The sequence below is a fragment of the Primulina tabacum genome, chromosome 15 (assembly GCF_025594145.1).
Source record: "Primulina tabacum isolate GXHZ01 chromosome 15, ASM2559414v2, whole genome shotgun sequence".
In the NCBI taxonomy this organism is placed as follows: domain Eukaryota; kingdom Viridiplantae; phylum Streptophyta; class Magnoliopsida; order Lamiales; family Gesneriaceae; genus Primulina; species Primulina tabacum.
The window spans coordinates 17179272-17195616 of record NC_134564.1 but is presented as its reverse complement, the minus strand read 5'-3'; the positions used below and the strand labels follow the sequence as shown (position 1 = coordinate 17195616).

At 33.7% G+C, this 16345-nt stretch overlaps 1 protein-coding gene across 1 annotated transcript; it reads right to left on the bottom strand.

The window, feature by feature from the left end:
* Positions 1–4246: 4246 nt before the first annotated feature.
* On the bottom strand, positions 4247–5887 carry LOC142527527 (large ribosomal subunit protein eL22y-like). Its single transcript, XM_075632358.1, has 3 exons — positions 5770–5887; positions 5430–5694; positions 4247–4560 (listed from the first exon to the last, which is right to left on the bottom strand). Exons 2-3 carry the CDS (start codon positions 5675–5677, stop codon positions 4416–4418), a joined length of 393 nt encoding a protein of 130 aa, XP_075488473.1. The 5' UTR covers positions 5678–5694; positions 5770–5887; the 3' UTR covers positions 4247–4415.
* Positions 5888–16345: the final 10458 nt, after the last annotated feature.

Below are 16345 nucleotides of genomic sequence, written 5' to 3'. Positions count from 1 at the left end.
GTTGTACATATATAAACATAGACGTGCTACAACTGCATAAACATTTTCATAAAAGTGATTCCATCATAACATACATAATCATCCTTAATTTTGCATAGAAATATGTTCAAAGCAAGTGTCTGTAACATAAATCGTCTTATCAGACTAAACCACAGTACTGGGCTGGAAAGGACCACCACAGCCTTTCGAACGGTTGTCCACTCCCACATACATAAATCCCCAGTCATACTTTACCAGGTGGAGAGGTATCCGGTCATGCTTTATCGTTTTCCAATCCCATAATCATAAATCCCTAGTCATGCTTTACCGGGTGGCCAAAAGACAAATCACATACCTCCAAAATAAAATATATTTGCACGTCGATCATACTTAAAAACGACGATGGCTTCGTTGGAACGCTCTTGACATGTTGCCCAAACCACAGCACCAAAGATCCATGAGATCCAATGAAGCTTGCAACCAAAACTTGAGAAAACGTGAAGAACATGCACAAATTTTCAATGCTTGATCGGTTTTACAATAAAAATCATATATCTCTCATTTTTTATCAGAAAATTATGAATTTGCTATCAAATCGAAAATAACACAAACTACTAAAAATCATATGTTGAAACAATTTCTAGAAAACCAACCTATAAGTTGCAGAATTCGAAATAACAGAGGGTGACGGGTTTTGTGACATAGAAATTTCACAGCTTGTGCGGTTTTACGATAAAAATCATATCTCCCTTATTTCTTATCAAAAAATTACGAATTTTCTATCGAATCAAAGATAACATAGATGCTACAAATCATATGTTGAAAGCATTTCCAGAAATACAACTTATAAGCCGCAGAATTCGAAACAACAGAGGATGATGGATTTTGTGACACAGAAATTGCACAGCTGTGCGGTTTTATGATAAAAATCATGTCTCCCTCGTTTCTTATCAGAAAATTACGAATTTGCTATCGAATCGAAGTAACACAGGGTGCTACAAATCATATCTTAAAACAATTTCCAGAAAACCAACCTATAAGTCGCAGAATTTGAAATAACAGAGGGCAATGAGTTTTATAACACAGAAATTTCACAGTGTGTGATTTTACGATAAAAATAATATCTCCCTCGTTTCTTATCATAAAATTAGTAATTTGCTATCAAATCGAATGTATTACAGAGTACTACAAATCATATGTTGAAGACGTTTCCAGAAAATGGACCTATATACCGCAGGAATCGAAATGACAGCAAATGGCGGGTTTTGGGACTCAAAATTATCAGAAATCGTTTAAATCATAACCCATAAAATTTTTCACATGATGAACGAATTTTCATGCACAATATATATAAAAATACATAACATAACAAGATCGATGCGTAAAAGAAAAGTTTATATATTCTTTTGCGTCTAAACGCTCGAATAAACGAATACCGACGCAAGGGTACGTGGAGGATGAACGGAGGACGATTCCTTGTCGTTTTGCTTGACAAAAAATCACCAAAATCTCAAGAATGTTGCTAGGATGAGTGCTCAAGAGGTTGTTGCTCAAGAGAGGCACAATCCTAACTTTTTCCTTCAATAGTAACGTGTATATGTGTGTGCGTTGGTGGGTGTGTGTTTAGGTGTAGGTAGGTGTGATTAGTATAAGTAATTAGAATTAGAAAAATTCTAATAAAATAAATTAATAGGATAAACTCATATTAATTTATTATTTATACCCACTCAAAAATTTAATAAAACATTCAAGTACCAAATTTTTAGATTAAAATCTCCCAATTTTGAAATAGCTAAATGGAGTACTTAAAATCCTAATTTAACTTAAACACCAATTAAATAATTTAATTAAGGCATAAAATTCATTATAAAAATATTTTACACCCAATTTAAAGATTAAATCCTCAGATTCCAAATTTACATTTAAAGCACTTAAAATCTTATAAATAATCTAATAATTTAAATTGAACTTTAAAATGCTAAGATTCATGCATCGTTAAAATAACTAATTTTCTTGGCTTAAAATAAAATATAACATTTAATGTTATCGCCTTCATCGTCTCCGGTCTCCTATCCCCGGCCAAGTATCTAATATTTGTCTGAAAAACTCAAACGCGAGAAATGTATTTAAATCTCATAAAAATAAACATATAAATATTTAAAATAAATTAAACATTTTGAGTTCATCATTTAATTCTTTTAAATCAATTAAATTATTTAACCTAATAAATTATGCATGTGATTTACATGTACTGATTTTTGGGCACTACACCAAGAATTCTTATGATATGATCGAGTAAGTTTTGTGATCATGGAATAAATTTGGGCTAGAAATGTGATTTCTATTAAAGTTGCTAATATGAAGTTATGGAAGAAGGAGAAAAACCGAAGAGGTCGTGGAACAACGCGTGATCACGCCTTGTGCCTGCTTCACTCATGCCTTGACAAAACAGAAAAGGTCCTGAAATAAGGCGTGATCAAGCCTTATGTCTGATTCACTTATGCCTTATGACAACATGGAGCTCGAATTTAAGGCTTAAAATACCATAATTAAAGTCTTAATTGTGGTATTTGATTTGTTGAATAATTTGAAAAAAAAAAGCTTTTAAAATTAAGATAATGAAAGATTTGATAGGGTTTTTATGCTTTAAAAACTCAATCTTGTTTATGGATAGGGGGATTCTATCAAAGAAGGAGCGGATATTATTTGGAAGAAGATTATTCTCTATCCTCTCTCCCATATACACCAAAGGAAAAAAAAGACTTTGGGGATCATCAAGATGAGAAGAACAAAGAGAGAAGACGGATTGGACGAGAATATTCACGCACCATCGCTGAGATTTTCTAATTTTTTTATTTCTTTTATTTCATGAATTCAAACATTAGATTGCTATCTAATTTTGATTTTATGGAGTAGTCGTCTTATGATTGAGACCACGATAGGACCAAACTTGTGATTGTTGTTTGCATATTGGATCGATCAGATTTATTTATTTATTTTATGTTATTGATTGATATTTGAGTAGATCTCTTGCATTTAATCTTGCCAATTAATTGCATGTTTGTTGTTTGATTGACTCGAAAGAGAATAAATTGAAAATAACTTCAAAAATATTGATTAACACATGGTTAAATCGATTGGAAATAGTATTCGATTTAAGTGTGATTTTAGACAAAAAGCTAGAATTTCATAGTTTGGTACCTTTATGTGTTCCCGGTCATTTATTTGAATTTGAATTTATCCTAAACTTAATATGTTATTTAATTGAATTGTGTTATTTTCTTTAGAATAATTTAATTTATTTTGACTATTAACAAAAATCACTTCTTCTATTTAACCTAGATTAAATTAAATAATTTACATCCTAGTAATTCGACGATACTCTATCCAACTATATTATAACTTGACCTAATGCTTGCTAGCTTTCCCAACCAAATCATCGGTTAATAAGTTAATCAATTAAATAATGATTATTTAATTTTAAATAATATGTATGTGCATATAGTATATTTGCATATGTAGATGTATTGATATCCACTTTATATGAAGATCTAAAGATATGTAAAAAAAAATATCATCTATTATCAAAATTTATTAACACATGATATAATTATATGAAAATTTAATTAATGAAAATTAAAAGTTCTAAAGACAGATTAGAAATCCTAATGATATAGTACTTATTTTAACAAATATGTTTTAAAAAATTGATAACACAACTCACAACACAAACACAGAAAATACACAACAAAATCCTCCTCTCCTCCTTCCACAAACTTTCGGCCTTCACATTGTTTGAAAGAAAAAAATTCGACCCACAGTGCATTCATCGCCTCTGCCCCGTTGTCATCGCATCGACTCCGAACTTCTGAAATTCGAGTATTCTAATTTCAACGCAAAAATTATTTGTGATATTTAGTACAATCTAAACAAAAAATTCAGTATCTGACAATGAACTTAATTTGACAATCAGAGGAAGAGACTCGTTCAAAAAGATATACAAAAAAGACTACCTCAACTTAAAAATCGAAATATTTTGGAGTCATCATTAAATCCATAAAAGATAACAATTCAAAACTAACTATGGATATTTAAATTCATACGACGCCCAAAGAATGTTTTGATAGCAAAACATTCTTTGGAAACTTCGCGAGAAAACGATACTCCAACCGTGAAAGCATAAACAAACAAAATTGGTAATTGAAATAGAAAAGGCTTAAAGATGGGTCCAAGGAATTAATTTAACAAGGTAAACTGAGAAAAACAATAACCAAAAAGAATGCATATCCTCCTTTTCAATGAAAAGGATAAAATATAAAATAGCATCTCTGGTTCAACAAAAAAGATCATAGTTGAGACACAAGCGAATTGATACTAGACAAAAACAAGCAAATCGAATTGGAAATACATTAGGCAGCATAAGATACTCTCTTGGATCAATCCTCCTCTTCAGCCTCGTTCTCAGCGATATTGAAATACCTCAATTCATACACACTACGATCTTTGTTGGAAGCTATAACTCGGAGCCAATCACGCACATTATTCTTCTTCAGATATTTCTTTGTCAAGTATTTCAAATACCTTATCCACATAAGAAAACAAAGCATAATGATGAAACGCACTATACATAACAAACACGACCATGATATAGATATACTAAATTAAGTTAACTGAAATAACATCAGAATTTGCAAATACCATAAACCATAATGCAAATTCTGGCTATGCCCATGCAGGGTTTTGCAAGAGATCATTCAACAACTCCACGGCCGTTTTTTTATTCTGTTTTCCTTAACTATTCGGTGCAGTGGAAAGATGAGAATGAATTGACAAAAAATGTTCTTAAAGTCCAAATCCTACACTACAGTAACAGATGCAGCTGGTTGTGAAATCGTTACACAAAAAGGCACACAAACAAAAATATCTATTTTAAAGACGAGGAACGTCAAGTCCACCTATAAATTGCATAGTTAATTTCCTAAACAAGAATAACACCCCACCCACCCACTATGTGCATAAAATTTATTCAAAAAAGCTGCTCATCATGTTAAAAAAATTTCTTCGTTTTCACTGCACCAGTCCCGAATCATGGATGAATCAGATATATACATCAATGAATCAGATATATACATCAGTAGCACCACAAGAGAATTTCCATTTAGTAAAAAGGATAAAAATTATTTGCATTAAAATACTAAAACTTGATGCAGTTATAATAGAGGTTCAGCTTCTCTACAACATAAAAATCTTCTCTTTAAAACCTTCATTTTCATTTGTTTGTTATCCTTCAGACTATCCCCTCTGCCGACATAAATTAACATGGTATCCAAAATAATTCAGGAAATAGTTGGGACCCTACCACCAGTCCACCACATGCTTCCACTAAACAAGAACAATGCAACAAGTTAAAAATATGCGAAAAAATAAATCTTGGGCATAAATTAAGCTACCGCTTAGAGAAGTTTGTGTCATTAGCGGTAACCGTGATCTTTGTTTTATCCCGGGTGACAGTAACGGCGTCTCCCAGAGCCCCAGGCTTTCCAGCAACCTTGATGCGCTCCTGAAGGAACTTTTCCAGTGAGGCGATTTCCATGATCTTGTCCTCAACCGGCTTCGCGCAGTCGATAACAAACGTCGCGGCCTTCTTTTTCCCCCCTTTCTGAGCGCCAGCCCCGACTCCTTTACTCAGCTTCGCCATAACTTCTACGAATGTATCTGCCAACAGAACAAGAAACAATTGAGATTCAAATCAAAGTTAACTATAAAGAGAGAGACGTAGAAGAAACAAACCTGGAGAAGATGGGAACAGCTATTATGTGAAGAGAGGAATTAGGGTTTATATCAACGACCTGGCTACCGGGCGTGGCAGGCCTGTTGGGCCTAAAAACCAAAATACAGAACGAAGGTTGCCCAAATATCGAACTTATAATTACAAGCCCTTGGTCTCGATATTTAAGGATACAAAATATTATGCTTTTAACTGGGTCTTGAGTTGATAAAATGGTTGATTGTTTAAACAATTTTTCACTACTATGATTTTTCATGCTAATTAATATATTCTCGGACATGATTGTCACACAGGATTCCTCAACGTGGTTTTACATGACTTGCATAGTTTGCAAGATATTATATTAGTCTCGGAGTTGTTGATTGTTTAAACAATTGTTCAGCAGTATGATTTTTCCTACTAATTAATATCTTCTCGGACGTGATTGTCACATAGGGTTCCTCAATATGATTTACATGATTTGCGTTGTTTGCAAGATATTATGTTAGTCTCAGAGTTTATCAAATACATACCGAAAGTAGAGATTGAGGATTTTCAAGTCAAAAAAATATAAAATATTATCAAATCAAATTAGAAAACAAATAAAATTTTTTATGGATAATATATAAAGATTAAGAAAGCGTTTGGCTAAAATTTAAGTTTATGAACTGATTTTATAGGTTATAATTATTTTAAACGAAAAGTTATAATTACAAATTTTAATAATTTTCTATCCATCATTCTCGAACTCTACTTTCATAATGCCATTTTTATCATGCTCACCTTTTTATTCTCGTGAAAAATCAAACTTATTTTAATCAGATTTATTTGGAAGTTGAAACAAATCGAGCCATGGGTTCTTTTTTATGTTTATATCGAGCATAGATTACCACTCTTTCATTTCTTTACCAAATGAATCTTTCTTTCTGTTTTCTCATTCGATGCCATGGAACTCTTAACTTTTCATTAAAATGTTCGCCTAAAGTTTTTAATGGCTATAAATTCGTTATGAAACTCTATTAAATTATTTAATAAAATCCTGCTTCTATTTCTTCTAATTTACTTTTTATCAAGCGACATTTTAAAGACATTTTTTTTTTATTATTATAAGTATTTTCGTGAGAGAAAATTAAACTTGGATAGTTTGGGAAAACATGGCATATTTTCATCTCATCGCTTTTGACTAGGTAGTTTGTCATGATTTGTAGTGCTCGATAAAAGAGTCGTCATTGTATAACTTTCTTTGAATCTTTCTCATGTTTTCCACATACATTTACATCGAGAAAATTGCATGTAATATCATGTAGTCAAAAGTCAACTTGTTAATAAATTGTTAATAAACATACTTCTCTATAATTTAAATTGATGGCCAAACCCTCCTCCGATAATTTTTTTTTTAAAACTATACCAACCAAATTTCCATTAGACTATTTGTCTTTTTCATATGCAACAACTGGATCTATTAAATTATTGAACGTTTTCGTATTAATCCACCTTGTGAACCTGAGCTCATGCCCACGGAAACGTGGTTGTGTTCAAATATCGTTTTCTCGTACTCAAGCAGTAACGGAAGTTTTAAAATTTTGTTTAGACGTTCAAAATGTTCATTAAGGATCGTATGACTTAAAAAACATTCATAGGTGTTTATATATGTATACATGTTAGGATCGGGAAAGAGTTTAGAGGGGGGTGAATGAACTCTTTCAAATTTTTTCTTTTAAAATATTGGTTTCGACCGTTTTTAAGAGGTTGAAACAATTCTTCTCAAACGGTTGGAAATGTAAACCACTATTTAGTGCGGAAGACGGTTCACACTTTCCAAAGGAAACTTGAACACGTTAACAGGCTTATTCAAACAATTAGAGACAAAGAGAATGCTTGCGATAAGTAAAGTGACACAATGATTTTTATGGATGTTCGGAGATTGAATACTCCTACGTCACCCTTCTTCCCCTTGGGAAGGTTTCCACTAAAAGACTTTGGCTCTACAAATTTTTTGCAACCGCCCACTCCAATCGGGACTTATCACACTGCCTGTTTTGGAACTCTTAGTGATCACTTTACACTACTGAATTTTAAGAACACTTTGTTCACCAGAAACTGAGACTAAATCAAATAACCAAAAGGTTATTGAGATGAACACTTCAGTTTGTTTTGAGTAGCAGGACGTGCCGAAGGAGCGATAAAGTATGTAAGCTTTTGATAGCGCTCTGAGATCTTTGTGTATGCTCGTAACAAGATTTTTAGCTGTTGATCAAGAGAGGTCGCTTAGCTAGCACACTCCTCCGTTAATATATATGTGATCTTCTTAACGGTAGGAAAAGATGCAGCAACGTTAACCTGATCCACTGAACTGATGAGTTGCTGTCGACTTTGATGAGCATTAAATGATCTTTCATAGAGGCATTTAATGTTCCTTTTGCTCGGCATAGTTCTGAAGCGCTTTACCTGAGGAGTTCCTTTTATTTTAACTGTCTTCTTTAATCAGAACTTGAATTCTATACTTGGTCTATCCTTTCTGGGATAAAGATATAAATGCAGATCATTATTGGTACTGATGAAAATATGCGTTGACTTCAAGGCGGTGTAATATTTTGAATGTATCAAGCCGGTCAGAGAATGTCTTTGAGCAATAAATAGTTCTCTTTAATGATCTGGTTCTGAGAATCATTAAAGTCCAAGCTGACTCTGCTAACTGTCAGAAGTAAGCGGTTGAGATTTCTTTGAGCTTCAGCTGGTTAGGAAGATATACCAGCTGATGAGCCGAGCGGTCGAACTGATGCATATCTCAAATACGAACCGCAACTGATTTTGAGCTTATTTGTTTTTGTCATACACCAAAATTCTTGGGAATAATATTTTCTTAACAATACATTTATGTATTTAAAGCTGAGCAACAAACCATTTCGGGGTTAGCAGAATTAATCCTTTTTGTAAATCCATACAAACTGATTTCTCTTTCTTCGATCGTAAAACAAGGTCCACGATTATGAACTGAATTTCTAGTATAGATCGAACTAGAGATCTAAACGAAATTTGCGTCGAGATTGGATTGCAGGAATTTCAAAAATTCGACGAGCGGTGGCGGTTTACAGGTGGAAGTAGTGTGATATGAATCCTCGAAAGAAATAAAGGAACACGATAAATTGGAATCGCGCCCTCAATTCAATAACGTTTAAGGATCCTTGTTGATGTCCCGATTTTTTGAATCAAGTGTGTGCGTGATTTTCATCACTAAACTACGTCGTTTAGCAATAAAGAATCACAAAGAAAACAACCGAAACACGAACGAACCTTCAAAGAACTCACCCTTGACAATCTGCGTAAGAACAATCGACAAATACCACAAAGTAAAAACTTTGATAAGTTTAATTTTTTTATGCAAAGCAAAGAGCTTTTGTTGTTTGATAGAAAACTCAAGAACAATAGAATTCTATTTAATCAATAATGTCAAAAATTTGCAAAATTAGTTAAAATATGTTTAAAAATTCAAAAGATATCAAAAGATAAGTTCCCAAATTATCTAATGATCAAATTAAGGAAAATATCTATTTTTCCGCAGGCCGAGCACCGCGGCGCTGATCAAGTAGCGCCTAGGCATTGCACCTTTGGCATAGGCAGTGCCTAGGCACTGCAGGTACACAAAAGTAGCTCCTAAGCACTAGAATTAGGCCACTTTCACCTAGCGCGGCAGCGCTTCTTCCTGAGCACTGTGGCGTTGGTCCACCCATATTGTTCCATACTTAAATGACATTCATATGGCCTCCAAAGTCACTCTCATGCATCACGACTCCCTTGAGACTTGGATTGTTGCTTGAAAGTTCTTCTTGATTTCTCATGAGTCCATTCAATGCTTCCTTGAATCTCTTCATTCGTCCCCTCGTGATTGGTCCCTCCGGCAACTCTAAAGAAAGGAGAATACTTTCAAAAGTTTACAACAAGTCACGAAGGATATTACTTCACTATTTCTCCAAATAGATCAGTTAAAAAAGGACCGAATGGCGATTCAAGCTCATTTCCAAGCTCAAGAAGTGTTCACAAACCTCATGGATTTTCTCCAGAATGTGGTCACAAAGAGAATGGATTTGTTGCGAGAACATATAGTGCACACCTTATTAAACATCACTTCAAAAGTTTGAGCTTTGTCCAGCAGGGTCGATAAGTTTGACAAAAAAGGGGAAGAAGAAAAATAAGAAGATCAGTAGACGCAATCCAAGAAGAGACCGAGTCAACTGACTGATCAAGGACCAGCTGAGAAAAGAGCAAAGAAATAAAAGTTCAGTTAGAAGACAGTCTCTATATTCTTATTCAATTGAAGAGTTTGGCAGATTTTGAAGAATTATTTTTAGTCAGCAGAATATTCTTTTATTCTTTCATTTTTTGTACGAATCTTTACATTGAAAGAGTTGATTAATAAAAGATTATTTTATCTAAAAAATATTCAGCTTGATCAGTTCACATTTTCTAAGTTTTGTCAAACACCACAAAGGGAAAAATTGTTGGAAACTTAATTTTGGAAGTTTGACAAACCGAGCGTATAAAATTGAACAAATTGATCAAGAAAACTGAAAATAACTTATCTAAAAATACGCAAACTATTGGATGTCTAACTGAAGATTAGTGCGCAGATAAGGCAACTGAACTAAGCTAACTGAACAATGTAGTGGACTGGATGATCAGTTGGAACTGATCCGTTTTACTACAATCAGTTGAGAGCTATCAGCTAATTCTATCGGCTGTGTCAAACTGATAAAATAATTTGACACGTCATCAGTTAAGGAATGTAACTATCAACCGACAACTGTACAAAGGCAGACTACAAAATGTAGTGGGAACGCCGCATTTCAGCAATGCTACAGTGTACGATTTTCAGAAGGATATTTACATGGCAAATAACGGATAGAAAGATTCAAACGTATTAATTGTTACCGTTGGAAGCAAAACCTATAAATAGCCGAGAAGAGTAGCTGAGAACAAAGCGAACAAAATTACCAAGTTGTTATTCTGCTGAAATCTCCTCACAAGCTTTCTATTCATATTCAAAACATTTCAAAAGCTCACACTTAGCATATACATTCATCGCATTCAAGGCTATACATTGAGCTTACAAGCACAAACACTTAGTTGTAATATTCGATCTTATAGAGATCATTTGTACTGAGTAGTTTCATATCAATTGAGAACTGCTAAACTGTATTGAAACTAAGAGTTTCAGTTTGGCATTGTTAAGTTCAAAACTAAAACGGGTCTGTACAAGTCTTTTAGTGAATTTCTTATTTTTTAGATAGAAGGGGTGACGTAGGAGTGATTGAAATCTCCGAACATCCATAAATCTCGTGTAATATCCCAACCTTTTTATCATGCTATTGTCTATGATGTATTCTATGGTTTGGTGTTTAAGAAACATGGTTATGGATGAGGTTTATTACGGTAAAGTATGGTAATGGTTATCGTAGATGGTTATGTTTATTGAAATGGTTAAAATATGGTTATGGTTTTGATATTATGTTCATAGTTGGTGATGATTAAGGAAATGAATGGGTAGAATAGAAAGTTAATTTTGAGTCTAATAGGAAATGAAAGTGCAGAAACGGTATGAAAAATGTGGCGGTAGTTGTGGTTTTTAGCATAATGTTTTGTATAATGATCCAATTGATATGAGGCCACTTCATTAGAAAGATAAGATATAAGGCTATAACTTTCTTGTTTTGAGTTTTGTTCAAATCATTGTGGAAGACGAGCCTAAAGCACCCCGAAGTGTGTAGTGTGTTTCGTTATTCTTGTTTTGACACATGTTGGGAGATTGAGCATAAATTTTTACTCAGACCTTCAAATGACATGAGGCTAATTGGAGATGCAAGTCAAGACATAGAGCTACAACTTTCTTGTTTACCACATTTCCTAATTATGAAGGAAAGAGGCGTTTCGGAAGCGATCTTTGATGGAGCTGTGCGCAGAGCGGTAATAAATGACCGCCCGAGCGCCCCTCATTCTGGATTTTTAGATTTTGGGCAGTAAGATCCGAGCTAGGGCGGTATTATGTGACCGCCCGAGCGTCCAGCAAGTGTAAAAATGTGTTTTGAGGTATGGAAAGGCTTATATATGTCTTTTCTAGATGCTTCTACTCTATTCTTCATTCCTCCATTAGTGTCCAACGGTTCAAGCTTCTCTTTTCCCTCAAATTTTCTCTCCAACATTTCTCCACTTCAAGCTGAAGGATTTTAGTGAATTTCTTAACTTCTCCTACTAAGTTTCTAAGCTTCAAGGTAAGGGTTCTATCTTTTGAGCTTAGAAGGGTTTGAAGTAATTAAGGTTTAAGTTGAATTTATTGATTTCTATGGTTTTGAGTGATGATTGTTGGTTGTTATTATGTATTGTGTTGTAGGAATTCATTCAAGGTCACCTTAGCAACCAAATTGCTTGTTGGGTTGTAAGTAGAAGCTTTTCCTTCTAATGCTCACATGATATATATGTATATAAGCCATGTTTATTGATGTCTAGCTCCTTCCATTGTTAGATTATGGTTGTATGTACTATTATTTGTTCATTGAGTCAAGAATATCATTGAATTCATTGATAAGAGCTAGTACTCTATTGTTGCTTACCAAGTGTTTGTTAAAATGTCCCAATGAAGTTTCCTATTATTAAAGCCAAGGAATGATATTAATTCATGCATGTCATTGGCCAATCACATGATTATGCGCATCTCTCACAGTTTTGATATATTTATATATCAAAGAGATACTATCCATAGGTCACAGGTCACAGAATTATCATTTCCTTTTCTTTAATTCATGCCATAAAATACCATCTATATTGCTTTGCTACCTATTGTTCATTGAAGATGGTATTATTCATTGTTCATTGCCATTGATTCATTGTTTATTGACATTGCTATATCCATGTTTAAAGCCAAGCCAATGTATATGTACTTGTTATGTATAGCTTTCTGCTTACTGAGTTTTATCTCATTCCAGTTAATGTCATGTGATGCAGGTGATAAGAAGGATTGAACTGGATTGTTCCAGGCAGGAGAAGTCATATAAAAAGAAATGGGAAAGATTTTGTTTGTTCATGTCACTATTGGTTTGTGTTTAGTGAACATGTTAGGTTTGAAGATATCATGTATTTTGTTAAAATTAATGGGGTAAAAATTATATTGGTTTTTGGTTTTCTTTTGGAAGATTCAAAAGTGAATGTTTATGTAGATTAAATTTGGAACATGTTTTTTTTATGCTTATGATGTAAATGGTTTATTATTTCTTTCCCATGTAATTTCAAATGCTTCCGCGTATGTTTTTCCTGTTTAATTTAAATGTCATGAGAGGGGGTTGTCTCATCTCGTGTCTCTTAATTTCAGTTTTATTCTATCTGTCAGTCAGTCAGTTTATATTTCCGCACTTTCATTAGTTAACTGATTGACATTGACATAACAAGATTTTCGAGTTCAGTTTATCACTAAACTGACTCATTAAAAGAGTAAAATTGTCAAGTGTTTGTTCAAACCCCTTCTAAACACTCTTTCACCTACCGACCGATCTGATCACATGGCGTGCCTTAACGTTTGTGTGCTCGAAAATTCAAAGGTTCTTGCGTAGAACGCGCATCGGAGAGGCGGGGAAGAATTTTTCCTTGAAAGCTTTGAGGGAAAACCGAGATGGCTGCTGGATATTTTCCAAAAAGCTGCTGATGGAATGAGGGAGGGGGCGGCCACTTGGTGTTATTAGATTTAGGATTTAGTTTATTAGGTTTAAGTCATAAAATAATACACTAATGAGCCCTTAATTAAAATTTAAAGGGTTAAAAGTGTTTTTGGGTCCATTAAGCACTAAAATAAACTCATCAAGTCCAATAACATTCCCGAAAAATATTTCGTTTTGGTATGTTTTTGAAAATATTGTCTGAACCCTAAAAAAGTCTTCTAATTCGCTAAATTTTGCGTACCGGTTAAAAATATACAAGAAGAGTAAAAATAATAACCAAGACCCATTTTAGAAAATCACACTTAAATACACCCTATATTAAATAATTAAAACTAATTATTCAATAAAAAAAATTTCCTGATTATCACCGGTCTCCGTTACTCGTTCGAGCGCGAAATGCAACTTAAAACCCTAATACATGAAGCATTAACAAACAATGAAATAAACACATATCTATGCAATAATCACGCGTTCAATGCATAAAATTCATTAAACACATATTTTAAATAAAACTCTAGATTGCATGCAGTCATGTTACGTAATTCGAATCTCCTAGACCTTACAATAAATGTATTATGGTAATAATAATGATGTGTCATACACTCATTTTATATAATAACATGAAATTATTAAAATATATATACAATAAAAAACAGTAACACAATAAAAATATATAAGAAGTGTAATAATATAATCACATCACGTTATTATAATGAGGTGTCATAAACTCTTTTTATATAATAACATGATATTATATATTAAATATATACAGAATAAAAATAAATAAACATTAAAATAAATATTCTTACTTTATAATATTGTTACATTTTTCTTATGTTTTGGAGCTTGAAAAAATATGGATAATAGAACTTTCGAGTATCGTGTTGATAACGTGTTAAAAATAAAAAATATACGGTAAAAAGTAATATCAAACTCACAAAATATATTAAACTACACATTTTATAAAATTTTCTCAACTCAATTGCGTTTTTCTTCACAATTTGAGAGACCTATATATAGAATTTCTTTGGAAACAATCTAAAAATAAATACATCATTACATACATTATCACACACTAATTTTCAATATTTACAACTCTTATTTTCAACATCCAACTTCAACCCTTATTTTCAACAGACCCATCATTTTCAATTAATGAACAAAAACAAAAAAACTTCCGAATCAAATTAATAAATTGAAAAACAAGTTAGAACATCATCTAATATATTGCTCTGATACCAACGACGGAAATCTAACTCGAATATCGTATATGATTATCAAATAAATTCATACTTTGATTGATGCAAACGTGGTTGGTCAAGCACCAAAGAAGGCATGGGAGTCGTTGGAGTTGCCCGAAGGACCTATAACGAGGGGTCGTAGCAAGAAGTTTAAAGAAGCACTTCAAGAATTCATGGTGAACTACCAAGGAAGTTCAACAAATGGGGTGTCTAAATTAGAGGAGCTTGAGAAACATGGACACAATGATGGAAGTGTTTGGAATGTAATTCAAGTGCTAAAAGACCATGAGGACAGTAGCAAGCCGCCCCCCCCCCCCCCCCCCCCCCCCCCCGCGCCAGAAGCGGCGCACTTGCGCGCCCCGCGCGCGCCATCGCCTGTGTTTCGGCGCTGCCGCGCGCACCGGGCTGGAAAAGTGCAGAACATGATGCGCCCCCGCGCGTAAACTTGCGCCACCGCGCTCCCGAGGATGTCTAAGTGCAGAATCTCGCGCGCCACCGCGCGAGATCACGCGCAAGTTCCGTGTAAAACTTTGTTGCCAACTCTTTTGATGACTTTTTACACTACTTTTTCTTATTTTATTGAATATATATGCATTGTATCAACCTATGAACGGGAGATTCAGACTTTTAAACACATTATTGGAGATTTCTCTCAATATTCAAGGCTATTTTAGCTTTGTTCTTCACAAAATCAAACTTATCAAAGATTGCATCTTTGTGGCGTTTGTCGATTGTTTTCGCACGGATTGTCAAAACAAGTTTTTTGAAGGTTCTTATAAAATTTGATTGTTATTATCGTTGATATTTGTTGCTAAGTGTTAATCGCTTAGAGTTGAATATCACAAATCGTTACTTGTTTCAAAAGATCGGGACAACTTAATCGATCCTTGTTCGTTGTTGAATTGAGGACGCGATTCTAATTAATCGTGTTTGCTTCTCATTCGTACGAGGATTCGTATCATTTGGTATCAGAGCTTTTGGTTCTCTTTGATTCAAGTAAGTTATCGTTGCTATTTTCAGATCTGTTTAAAATTTCGTTCTGTTCTCAGATCGGTGTTATCTTTTCCTTGCTATTTTCAGATCTGTCTAAAAATTAAAAAAAAATTCGTTCTGTTCTCATATCTGTGTTATCCTTTCGTTTTTATTTTCAGATCTTTATAAAATTTTGTTCTGTTTTCAGATCTGTGTTATACTTTCGTTTCTATTTTCAGATCCGTGTTATCCTTTGTATTGTTGTAAGATCTGCGTTATTCTAGTGTTCTTTGTTTTGTGCAGTCCAAGTGAGACAGTTGCGAGTGTCCACGAGTTGGATCTTGTTAGTTTGATTTACAAATATAAAGATTGATCACACTTTTGAGAGAACTATCACATTCGAGTGAAAACATTTGAGTGAGAGCGTTATTTCTTTGGAGTGATCGTGAGAATTTGGGTGAGGAACATCTTTTATTTCTACTAACATTTTCTTGCAGGTACAAAATCTGAAAGTAAAATGGAGAGGGAGGTAGGAGATAGTTCGAACCAGGGGTTGTCTAAGGTTCAAATGGAGGCGTTATTTGGGTATTTCAGTAGGATGATGAGGGCTGAGTTGGATCCTTTATATGAGAGGTTGGATAGGCTTGAGGTTAGTACTAGTGAAAATAAATCTAAGCCTAAAG